This window comes from Rutidosis leptorrhynchoides, chromosome 1 (genome assembly GCF_046630445.1).
Source record: "Rutidosis leptorrhynchoides isolate AG116_Rl617_1_P2 chromosome 1, CSIRO_AGI_Rlap_v1, whole genome shotgun sequence".
NCBI lineage: Eukaryota > Viridiplantae > Streptophyta > Magnoliopsida > Asterales > Asteraceae > Rutidosis > Rutidosis leptorrhynchoides.
Genome location: NC_092333.1, coordinates 32,103,039 through 32,116,777, shown reverse-complemented (window position 1 = coordinate 32,116,777; position 13,739 = coordinate 32,103,039). Strand labels below are relative to the sequence as shown.

Genomic DNA, 13,739 nt, shown 5'->3' with positions numbered 1-13,739 from the left:
ATGTCTTATGCCTACATGTACGCAAACATTTATACTGTAGATTGTTTGTTTTCCATAAAACATAAGATTTAATAATGTCTTATTTAATCTTCAAACTCACATATTCAGAATATGTTTCCAAGTAATGAGGACTAAGTTATTTTGCAGATGTTAAAACAAACACTTTTCACATACACAACATACATACATACCTATAGATCATATATTCTATACAAACATGGTTCACAAATTTGCAGACAAAAAATATTTTACAAAACAAACAGCACTGAGTTTAATTTTTACCGTAGTTTTTAGTTTTACCTATAGATCTGATCACCCTAAACCCTATTTTTAAATCAAAACTGAAAACTTTAACCCAAAACTGACGAGTTAAGTATTTCTTAGAAAGTCAGATTCCCATTTTACATAAAGTACATCACAAGTTAACTTAAAATCTTTGTTAAAAAGTTAGAAAGATGATAAACAGGGGGTTCTGATACTTCCAAAATTCGTACCCTCACGTTCTCCATCATCAAACTTAAACCATAGAAACATAAAGTTTCACAAACTTAATAAATCTGCAATTGAAAAATAAAATAAAATAAAAATATGTTGTCAATTCATAGAACTTAAGATTTTCAAAGTTTTCACTATATAAGCAACACAAATTTTGTTTTGATAAAAAAAAATTCACAATTTGACAAAAGACCACCACAACTTTACATCAGAAAATCTTCATAAAAGAACCAAAAATCATGGGATTAAATAACTGCTGATATTCATATTCATACAATGCACAATGTTTGTAATAAAAGATTATTCATCTTTTAAACAAAAAACAACAAATACCATCTATAAGAAGTTTCATTGAACAAACATATTTCCAGAACCAAAATTTATGAACCTTTTACATTCTAGTAATGAAAAAAAAAGGATATTGAAACTGCTGAGACAGTTATACAATAAACCACCATTTTCATGATACAGAGACTTTTCAGATAAATTAACAAAAACCCAGCTTATATTCACATTCAAAACCTCAATTAAAGAGCAAAAATTAAAATTATTACTTTTTACAATTGAGTATAAAAAACAGAGGAGGTTGAAACTGCAGACATTCATATACTACACAAATTTCATGTTTAAAAATGATCAATTTTTGTTTTAAAAAATATCAGTAATTTAATACCCCGCTTTAATCCACATAACAAATTTGATTAACAAATCCTACAAATTAATTCTGAAACAAAAAAAACTACTTGAATAACAAAAAAAATTGAGAAAATTTTAGAACTGTTTGTAATCATATTTGGATCATATATACAAATATACAATCACAACCTAAAAACCTGTTACCAAAAATATTTCATACAAAAAGTAAAAGGCATTCAACAAGGGTTTGTTTCATCAGAGTGAAAAAAACCCGGTTCAAGCTTATTCCTACACACCGGACAAACCGGGTTTTTTGAGAACCAAGTATCCGCGCATTGTACATGAAACCCGTGGTTACAACCCGGAACCACTCTCACAGTTTGCGACATTTCAATATCATCTAAACAAACCGAACATTCAGTCGTAGCACCAAGTTCTTTCCCGGTAGTTGTCGGGATTTTGTCAAGCTCCGCCGCCGAAAGTCCGGTTCCGGTGGTGGGTTTAACCGGCGCCGTCCTTTCAGGAAGGTGTCTTGCCGCGTAACATAGCAAACACATGTAAACAAGAAACACAACACTCATACCGGCGCACGGTAGAAACAGGGCCAGAAACAAAGATGGCATCATTTTAAAAAATAAAATGTGGAGTTAACGTACCCACAAGGGTGCACGATAAGGTTTGTTTAGTAGGTTGAGGTTTATGAAATGGAACTCTTTTGAAGTGCACCCTTTGGATTGTAACTAAAGGGTGTATATATATGGGGTGTGTTTTGTGTGCAATTGGTCAATAGTTTAATAACCTCTTAACCCCTTTTTGGTAATAGAATGTTTTTCTTTTGTTATATTTTGGCAAAAATGTATATATACGTAAAGTATAATACGTATTACTAGTATATAATATATAATTAATTTAATATTTATCTATATAATATAATTAATCATCATTGGCATCATTTTTTCTTTGAACATAATCAAATTGACCGGTGGCGTAGATAGTAGGGATTAGTGGGTGTCTTACCTCCTCAAATTTGGTAGTGTATTGAGTATCTAAGAGTTATTTATCGGACAAAATTTCGAGTTGTATGTGATTTGACAAGAAAGATTAATTTTTGTCAAATTTTACATTTAAGGCATGTCAACTACTCCGTAAGACCAAACATAATCGTGCGTTACTTCCCTAACGACACATGACATAGCACTAACTGACGAAAACTAACGTTAACATGACATAATCGTTAGTTATTGCGGAACCGGGACGTCAGTTTAGGACTGACTTAAAAAAAGACGTCACGAGTGACGTGTCGCGTTCTGATTGATCCTTCGATTTGAGTCGTTTTCAAACGGCTTTATAGCCGTTACATCTTTTTTTTTTTTTAACTTATAAATTTTATTATAAATACCTCAATTCTATTTCATTTTTACACAACACATTCTTTTCTATCATTTTTTATACATTATAATCTAAATATTTATATAATTATTCATTGGGAGTGTAAGAATTATCATGTTGCTTTGAAAATACAATACACTAGGGGTGATCACAAGCAACCGGCGATTATGCTTGAAGCGGTGACTTCATATAACTTGTGGATTTGGTATGCTTTTTTGGGGATGACAAGTTTCAACAATGATATAAATGTTTTGAATCAGTCCCCCTATTTTTGATAAACTAAAGAACGGAACAGCTCCATCCGCACCATTTGAGGTAAATGGTCATCAATACACCAAAGGTTTTTACCTTGCCGATGGTATATATCCCGATTGGGCGACACTTATCAAAGGAATGTCGTGTCCCACAGATGAGCAAAAGATTAAGTTCACAAGATTTCAAGCTAGTGCCTAAAAGGACATAGAAAAGGCATTTGGGGTTCTTCAAGGTCGGTGGAATGTTGCCTCATTTTACTTGTAATATGATTTTAGAAGACAATGAGTTTGCGCTATGTAAATGGGAAGAAAAATTTATATATGATGATATGGAGAATCGTGCCCGACGTATAATGAATAGAGGACGAGGTCAAGACATTATCACTAGAGAAATAATGGATAGGGTGTGCATGACCAACTTAACGATGAATTAATCGAGCATATATGGAATCTTCCTAAGTTATTTCGACCTATGAATTAGTGTTTCTTTACCGGCGGCTTTATTTTTAATATTTTTAGTTCATCTTTATTTTTTTTTTAAATTATGTAGGCGTTAATTCTTTTGTATTTTTGAATTTTGATGAAATATATATTATTTTTAATTATTGTATGTACTTTATTTTATTTATGCAAAAAAGAAATTAATTAAAAAAAAAACTAGTGAATCATATAGGAAAACTGACATAAAAAAGTGACACAATGGTTAAAAAATGTCAGAAATTGACGTTGCTTAATCACAGACAGTTTGCACTTAGTTCATAAGATTCTGTCTACACTTGATCAAGAATTTAAGGGGATTTAAGGGTCTTTTGAGTTTAACTCTCCGGTCTGGTGTACCGTGAATAACCCCTTGTGAGATGCAGATCTCAACAGGGGTGTTGACCCACCATCATTCGGGCTAGCCACATTCGATGGCTCAAGAACAGTGTTATGATTTATGTTATGAGAATGTTACCTGAAACCTTGGAGAGTGCGTGTGATGACCCGAAATTTTTTGACTTATTTAAACCAATTCTCTATACGATTTATTATTTTAACACGTTAAACAAAGTCTGTTAGATTGAGTCTCAAAATTTTAGAACTGTTACATATATACAACTACCTTTGACTACTCTCGACGATTCATGAACAATTATATATATATGTACAAGTAAAAATTACTTTACTACAGTAAAACACAATTTGCTACAGTAAAACACTATTTGCTACAGTGAAATTATTTTGCTACAGTTCTACAGTGAAAACGAGTTTGCTACAGTGATTTGCTACAGTAAACACTATTTGCTACAGTAAACACTATTTGCTACAGTAAACACTATTTGCTACAGTACACTATTTGCTACAGTAAACACTATTTGATGTCGACGAACTAGCAAACAAAAACAGAAAAGGCGGCCATGCGACCGCATGGCAAAAACACTGAAAACTCATGCGATCGCATGAGCTACAGTAAATCGAAAAGTACTATAAAAGGTCAGTTTTGCTCGACGAAATTTTTCATAATTATTTATGTACGTAAATTTTATATTTATAATTATAATTATAATTTTAATTTTAAGTTTAATAATAATAAAGTATATTCGAGGGTATTTTTAATTCGGGTTTCAAACCGTTTTAAAATAAGGAAATATTGGGTATTGTTCGGGGTATTGTTCTTGAATCCAAGACCAACCATACAGTCGTCTACCATCATTACGTCTACGCAATTTGCCTACAATATTGAATCGCAATATTGAACTGTGAGTTTCATAAGATCCCTTTTACTCTCTACATTTTTTCGCTGAGAATACATGCAAATGCTTTATTAACCGATATACAATATTTATATGCGTGAGTTTCATTGATCCCTTTTTAATTGCTTTTGCAATATATTTTTGGGCTGAGAATACATGCACTTTATTTTAAACGCAATGGATACAAGTACATACTAAATTCTACACTGAGTTTGAACCGAAAATCCCTTAGCTTTGGTAACTAGTAACTGCCAGTTATAAGAACTGGTGGGCGCGAGTAGTAGTATATGGATCCATAGGGCTTGACATCCCCGTCCGAGCTAGAGCGCTAGCCTTTTAACGGACGTATGTTATTTGAGTTTAAGACACGTTGGTTTGCGCGTATTAAAACGAATGGGGTAATTATCACTATAGCGTTAAGTTTAGTTACCAGGGTGCTCTGTTACGTAGAATCTATTGATAAACTTTTGATGAAATCTTGTGGTCTATCTTTATATATGTTTATGACTCGAGCAATTAAACCTATAACTCACCAACATTCGTGTTGACTTTTTAGCATGTTTTATTCTCAGGTCCTTAGAATGCTTCCGCTGTGATGTGCTTGTTGCCTGCATGGAGTCTCTCATGCTTTGTACAAAGTTTATTGCATTCAAAATAAAACTGCGTTGTGTAATAAATAATTGGACTGTGATGTCAACCTGTAAATTAAAGACTTATGTATTTTGGGGTTTTGCTTATACCTAAGCACTCGCCCACATGTTTATAACTTTCTATGTTTAGAAAGTCACTTATTTTAATGAATGCAATATTTTATCAAAACGTATCATATAGAGGTCAAAACCTCACTGTGGAATCAATGATTAACGTGCCGCGTCAATAGCGATTTTGACGGGTCGTTACAGTGCGTAGTGTATATTTCAGTTGTTTGAGTAAGCAAAATGAGCGATTAACAAATCTCTAAATGACGAATGTGAGGCAACTGTTAATCTATATCGAATGAGCTAAATTATATGCTAAGAGGAAAGGAGGTCCCTTGGATGATTGTGGTTGTGTCTATTTATAGGTGAAGGTTTTTGTCACTCAGTGTCACGTAAAGGGACAAAAGGACGTACCTGATGCCACGTTGTATCATTCTTGTCATTTTATTTGATAAAGTTGCAAAAAGGTACTGCCATTATCTTAGTGTTGTCTCCCAACGGCATGCTGCCACTTATCCGGCCGTTACACAAGTGTATGGATCGTGCCAACCTACTGCAGTGTCTTTTATATGTTAGCACTCACACCAGCTGGTTTTTTACTTTGCGCACCGCATTCTTTGCACGACTCTATCATATCACCTTTCTTCATTTATGTGACGCCCTGTACAAAACCATCGTGTACGATTCGTCAACAACGGGATCTTTACACGGTCAAGTACTACATGCTGTTTGAAAACTAGTTTGCATTCATAAAAAGATAGCGTTTACAAAAGATAACGTGACACAAAGGTCGTTACAAAGTCATTATTTGAAAATAACATAAACTACGAATGCAAAAGAAAAGTTCTATGATTGAGACATCTCTAAGTAATGCAGCGGAATTCTAGCACAGCAGGTCCTTAACAGCAAGTTTAAACACTAATACAGCAAGTCTAAATAGTGGAAGCAACAAACCTCTAAACACCGGAGAAAACATGCTTAAAAACGTCAACAATAATGTTGGTGAGCTATAGTTTAAGTTGTAACAATAATGTAAGGTAGGCCACGAGATTTCAGTGTTCCAAAACAGTATGAAAAGTATATGTTTAACAATGGGTACTTAGTAACTAACTTAACGTTTATAACCCCCTAAAAGTACACTTGGCAAGTGCGTATGTTTACGAAGTATTAAACACCCGTTAAATGCTAGCGCGACTAGCCCGAGTGGAGATGTCAAACCCTATGGATCCATATCTAAGATTCGCGTTCACCGGTTCAGAACCAATGACTAAACGTTACCGAGCTAAGGGGAAAGTTTATGCCGTTGTAAAACCCACACATATATAAAGTTTAAGTACTCGTGCCTAGTATGTAAAACGTAAAAAGCGCATGTATTCTCAGTCCCAAAATAGTTAAAGTAAAAAGGGGTGCTATAACTCACAGTGATAAGAGCGGTAAAGTCGATAATGAAAGTATGCAAGTAGTAAGTCGGTCCGAAAGGTCGTCAACCTAAGTCAAAGGTTACTAGGTCAGTATGTTATCCTCATAAGTTCTAATAGTGCATAAAATAAGTTTAAGTGTCATCATCATCATCATTCATCATCGTAAAAGTTAAGTAAGTTTAACAAGTATAGAGGTCAAAACAATAGGCTGACTTTGATCAGCTGCTATGGCCTCTATGTAAATCGAAAAGACGCGTAATCAGTGGCTATGGCTCAGTATGGGAGTCCTCTAGTTGCTGACCAATTTCCAGAACCAAACTCGTCTTCGTTTGACCGTGGTGATGGTTTAAGTGCGAGTAGGTCAGAAATTTCAGCACAATTTTAATAGGGTGTAGTGACTTTCAGAAGGCCATAAATCCTAAAACGTAATTCGGATTAAGACGAGGTCTAAACGGAAAATCATCTACTCGAACCAAACTAACTAAAAATTAACTTTCCAGCAGCCCAGGTGATCTGATAAGATCCTGAAAACAGTAAGCAAGGTGCTCCGGTGTGGTTCTTAGTGCTTGATGCTCATCACGGTTCTCATCCTTGATGCTTGTAGCTTCAAGTGTACAACTCGTTGATGGGTTAGCATCACCTTGACCAAGATTCTACCATCAACACATAATATATTAAGACCAAGTAAGAACACAACTCATTTAAGAGTCTTAGATGGATGATGAACCAAGGTTACATCATATCCTTAGTCTTAACACAATTACAAGTTACATTTTCAACTAAAGCTACAAACTTTACTCCAATCAAACAAGTATGAACATAATCTAAGTCAAATAAAGTGATGGAACCCTAAGCTAGAGAGCTTGGATCCTTTTCACACAAATTATAAGGTCACAAAGCTAGAAAGCTTGAACCTTTAGTGTTCTTGAAGACCTTGAAGCATAAAGCTTAGATCTTTAAGTTACATGAAGATCATAAACACAAGTTTTGATCTTTATAATAAAATAATGAGATCATAAGTTAGAAAACTTAGATCCAACAAAAGATACGAAGATTCAAGCTAGAAAGCTTGCATCTTGATTGTTCTTGAAGATCTTGAAGCATAAAGCTTGAATCTTTGAGTTACATGAAGATTACAAACACAAGTTTGAATCTTTATAACAAAATAACAAGATTAAAGTTAAAAGATATAGATCTACAAAGTAGGTGAAGATTCAAAGCTAGAAAGCTTGAATCTTCCATGTTCTTGAAGGATTCAAATTTAAGTTTGAATCTATAAGATGTAATCAAGATCAAAGCTAAAAAGCTTGATCCTTTATTGATGATGATGAACACGAAAATGATAAGAGAAGAAGAAGAAGAAATTAAAAAACTTACAAGTTTTAGAGTGAGAAAGACTAGAGAGGAAATACGAGAGTAAGTGTGTGTGAAATATAAATGAGAGAAAGTGTAAAATGGATTGAATAAGGCTTGTATTTATAGGTGAATTAGGGTGTGGGTGGGTGGTGATGGCAGTGATTTTCAAGGGGGACAAGGGGGGACAAACTTTTGCTTTTTGGTTAATGGTTGTCTAAAGTTGATGCTTATGTTCGGATCCCATGCAACATTAAGGATAATACTTGACAAAAATGCTAGCATGTTCCCTCTAATAAATGGACATTTGTCTTACATATTAATGGGTTACTAGCTATTAATAATTGGGCTAATTAAATAGTCCACTAACTAGTGTAGGGTGGGCTAAGGCCCAACACGGTAGAAAGTCCAACAAGACTAACTAGTAAACATAAGTAAATTATTACGCGTAATTAAGCATCCAAAAACCCAAGTAATTATTATTATAAAATAATAATTAAGATTTCGTAGTCATAATATTCCGATTATGACAAAAGTTAAACGTGTACGCAGTACGCAGTTTGTTCGTAACGTCAAGTGACACTAACGGTCATAAAGGCTTCCGGTGATCAAGTTAAGTATCCTACGTACTCAAAGACACGTTTTAACATATAAATGAAAGTAAACCACATGTATTAAGATTTCAGAGTATAAGATAGCACAGTACGCACAAATACGCAGTTTCGCAAAAACACAAGTCATAAAAGCAAGTCGAAAAAGTTGGGTCGTTACAATTTGGCTGTCTTCCTTTGTTTGTATTGTTTGGGTGAGTAAGCTTTAAAGTTAATAGTGATATTTGTTAGATGTGAAGGATATCAAAAAAAATTCGAAGGAATCAGTTCAAGGGAGGAGGCGCGTCGGGGCCTTGGAAGGCGCGACGCGGCCTAACACATGAACAAATCATCATTTTGAAGAAAACATATATCCGGAGTTTTACCTAGGAGGCGCGGCGCGGCCCCATCTGGACGCGGCGCGGCTAGCGTCTGACGGGCAATTTTCATATTTAAGATTTTCTTGTTCTCCAAGTTGTTTTTGGCCTATATAAGCATACTATTGTAACCCTCATGTATGTGCACAAATTATATAAATAAAATCTCCTTAGTTGGTCCGTAGATTAAAGTAATCGACATTAGATTACATATAACCACGTTAAATCTCGCGTTCTTTAATTTTATTATTGTTCTTTCGTTTGTCGATTATGGAAGGGTAATTCCCTGGAATTACTCTATTGTTTGGGTCCTATAATCCTTACAAATGGTATCTAGAGCTCAAGGTCCGAGTTGGGATCGATGGTGGAAGATGGTAAATTGAAGATTGAGAGGTTGGATGGCAAAGACTTCGCCTTTTGAAAGATGCAAATAGAAGACTATTTGTATCAAAAGAAACTTCACCAACCTTTGTTGGAGACCAAACCCGAAGGCATGAACGATGCCGAATGGATGCTCTTGGATCGTCAAGCTTTGGGTGCGGTTCATCTTGCACTTGCCAAGAACATTGTTGGTAATATTATGAACGAAAAGACAACATTTAATTATTTGAAGGCACTCTCCAACATGTATGAGAAACCTACGACGAAGAATAAGGTCTTTCTCATGCGATAATTGTTCAACACGAAGATGAAGGAAGGTATGAGTGCAACAGATCATATCAATGAATTCAACAATCTTGTTTCAAGATTAGGGTCGATTGAAATCAAATTTGATGATGAACTAAAAGCACTAATCTTGCTTTCATCATTACTGGAAAATTGGTCGGGTACGGTTACCGCAGTTAGTAGCTCTACCGGTACTACTAAGCTTGTGTATGAAGGAATTAGGGATTTAATTCTCGGTGAAGACACTCGTAGGAGAAGTTCGGGGGAATTGTTATCCAGTTCTTTGTTGAGTACCGACAACCGTGGTAGGAAAGTTGATCGTGGTGTGAAGAAGAGTAAAAGGAAGTTCAAGAAGACGTATCCATCGAAAGACCGAAGTGAAGCAATTTGTTAGGGTTGCAATCCAAAGGGGCATTATCAAAGAATTTGTAAGAATGCTCCGGTTAAAGATGTTAACTTAACCGCGGAAGATACGGAGGATGCATTATTATGTACTATTGAAAGTTTGGTGGAGTCTTGGGTCTTGGATTCGGGATCTTCATTTCATGCCACACCCACTAAGATTGTGATGAAGAATTTTCGGTCGTATCAAGGTAAAGTTAGATTGGCAAACAAAAAAGGTCTCGAGATTAGAGGTATAGGAGATGTTGTATTGAAGACTACTCTTGGTTCTAATTGGACTTTGAAGAACATGTGGTTTATTCCAAAGTTAAAAAGGAAGTTAATATCGGTTGGTCAATTAGATGAAGTGTGACAACCCGGAAATTTCTGACCAAATTTAAACTTAATTTTTATATGTTTCCGACACGATAAGCAAAGTCTGTAATGTTGAGTCTAGAAAATTTTGAAACGATGTTCATATACTCAATTGAACTTCGACTGCTCTCGACGATTCACGAACAATTAATTGTAAATAGATATGTGTGTATGTATATATAAATAATAATTCGAAATATAATTTGAAGTATTATATGTTGTTGTTATTAAAAATTAATAAAATAAAAATAGGATATTATAATAATTATTATTTAAAATATATCTCTATATATAAGTAATGTATATTAAAAAATAAATATTAAATGATTGTAATATTCGTTTGATGTTTCGATTGATATTAAGCAAGTTAAATTCAAACTTATATAATTTTAAAATAAACGGTGATACGAAAATGAGTAATATAAATTTTAGGCTTATTAAAAATGTATTTAGGAACTATTTGTTAAGTTTTAACACTTTTTATATTTTATCCATAAATGAGAGGGACAGTTGATGTAATTTTTATTTATTAAATTAATGACTGAATTTTATACCATAATGACCAAAATAAATAAATATAGTTAATTTAAAAATATGAGATTTTTCTGAACACTTTTGTTAATTAGTTAATTTCGTTTGATGTTTCTCAACGGGGTACGAAATATTAGTCCGTTAAAACTGTCGACAGATAATTTTATATTAAACTTCACACGTTTGTTAATTAGTTAATTATTATTATTGTGTATGAAATCATCCACTTGGGTTTTCTGCTTTTCAGACAACATCAACATCATTTTTTTGTTTTTGTTTAAAAGGTAGCCCATGTCACCGAAAGGATGAGGAGATATTCAACTTAATTTTAGCACATACAAGGGATATATATCTCATTCCCTTTGTACGATAAAAAAAAAAGAAAGATTAGATTTAGGTTTCAATATTTTATATTCATACGTACACCTCAATTGAGATTAGGTTTATTTAATTTATTCTTGTTTTCGGGTAAAACGGAAGTGCTTTTAGTTGCTAGCAACAATCAAAAAGAAGGAATTGGAGGTATTGTTTTGTTCAGTGGAAGAAACAAGAAATAGACCACTTGTTTTTAATTACTGGTCGACATAATCCCCAGTGAACAGACCCAAACCAGATACTCCGGTTGCTCGTCTCTTGCTTCTTTTCTTGTTTAGGTTCAATCACCACCAAACCACCACCTTAAACAATCACAAACCACCAAAACCACCCCATCAAACCACACACCATCGAGTCATGCTGCTGCTCGTTTCCTCCTATTTTCATTTCACTTGTAACCCAAGAACCGAATATCACCATGAGTTGTTGGTTGCTACTGCTCAACCAATCACCAACCTTCATCATAAACCGCCATCGCTTGCCATTTTTTTTATGAATAACGAGGAAGATGAGCGAAAGTGACGATGAACAGTGGAGTTTAACGATTATGAGGATGATGTATGATGATGTTAGATGAATGAATTATGATAACCGCATACGTTAAGATGATGATGGCGGTGTTACATGATATGATGATTATGATGCTAGATGATGATGATGATGTGTGTATTATGTTGATGATGATATTAAAATAAAGAACCGATAATAATAATTATGATGATGATTGTTATGTTCTTGTGAGATGATGCGTAAGAGATGATGATAATATGGACTATGAGATGAGTATGATATTAGAGATTATGATAGATGATGATGAAAAGGTTAAGTAGGTTTTGAATTTAAAAGAAGAAAAAGGAAACAGAAAAGAAAGGGTTAAATAGATTTAATCCAAGATTAAATCAGGAAGTGTAATAGACAGATCGATGGTTTGTAGTGTTCGGGTTGATCGAGAGGTCTCAAGTTCGAGTCCCGTCTGGAGCATTTCTTTTTACTCAAAGCTTTTAAGGGTATACACTCTTAATTTTTATTTATATCATTATTATTATTAATTATTATTATTATGTTTATTATTATTATTATTATTATTATTATTATTATTATTATTATGATTATTATTGTTATTGTTATTATTAGCATTATAATTATAAGTATCATAATAGTTATTATTATTATCATAAAAATAAGAATTATATCTATTATTATTATTACTATGAGTATTACCTATGATGTTATTATAAGTTTTAAAACTTTAATATTATTATCATTATGATGAAAAGGTTTATTATTATTATCATTATGAAAATAATACCAATTATTATTATTTTCGTAAATATTAGTATCGGTATCTTTTTATAAATAATAGAATTGTTATTATTAACATAAGTATATTATTAATGTTATTATCATTATTTTTACTAATATTACTTTATTATAATTAGAACTACTGCTTTGATAAACAAGCGAAATACATAAATAAATATACTTAACACATATAACATAACAAGATATTTTATTTTATATAAAAGGAATATATGAAATATAAAAATATTTTTAATATAAAAATAATACCATTAATAGGTTATATATAAACTTATTCGAAGATGATTATGTGTATTAATATATATACACAAATGATATAGGTTCGTGAATCCGATGCCAACCTTGCATTGTTCAGTTGTTCAATGCCGTCATATGTATTTTTACTACAAAATACAGTATAGTGAGTTTCATTTGCTCCCTTTTTAAATGCTTTTGCAATATATATTTTTGGGACTGAGAATACATGCGCTGCATTTATAAATGTTTTACGAAATAGACACAAGTACGTGAAACTATATTCTATGGTTGAATTATTAAACCAAATATGCCCCTTTTTAGTCTGATAATCTAAGAATTAGGGAACAGACACCCTAATTGTGACGATCGCTCCATATCCATATGGACGAACACGTCATTCATTGATTTCATTGCGAGGTATTTGACCTCTATATGATACGTTTTGTAAACATTGCATTCTTTTCAAAAGGTACACAATAAATGAATATCAATTTCTAAGGTTTTCAACGTTTGATGATTTCTACATATAGACAATCACCATAAATAATAGTTTACCATAATACATCCGTTGACAATGAAGTCAAAATAAGATACACGGTGATGATTTTGTGAATGCAAAGTTTTCTTGAATAAAGCATGTATGACTCCATGCACATAGCTTGTATCACATATAAGCAAATAGCGGAAGACTTCTAGAAACCTGAGAATAAACATGCTTAAAAGTGTCAACACAAAGGTTGGTGAGTTCATAGTTTTAATGTATCGTATAATCAGTATATAAAGGTGGATCACAAGATTTCAGTTGTTTCATCCAGAAACGTTTATCAAAATATTCTACAAGATTGAGCACCCTGGTAACTAAGCTTTAACGTTATAATAAGTACCCCTGTTTTAATATACATGCAACC

The 13,739-nt window shown here is 33.1% G+C and overlaps 1 protein-coding gene across 1 annotated transcript; it reads right to left on the bottom strand.

Annotated features, from left to right (window-relative positions):
- Positions 1-1,313: 1,313 nt before the first annotated feature.
- Positions 1,314-1,754, bottom strand: LOC139855116 (E3 ubiquitin-protein ligase ATL23-like). The gene is made up of 2 exons (XM_071844381.1): positions 1,437-1,754; positions 1,314-1,328 (listed from the first exon to the last, which is right to left on the bottom strand). Exons 1-2 carry the CDS (start codon positions 1,752-1,754, stop codon positions 1,314-1,316), a joined length of 333 nt encoding a protein of 110 aa, XP_071700482.1.
- Positions 1,755-13,739: the final 11,985 nt, after the last annotated feature.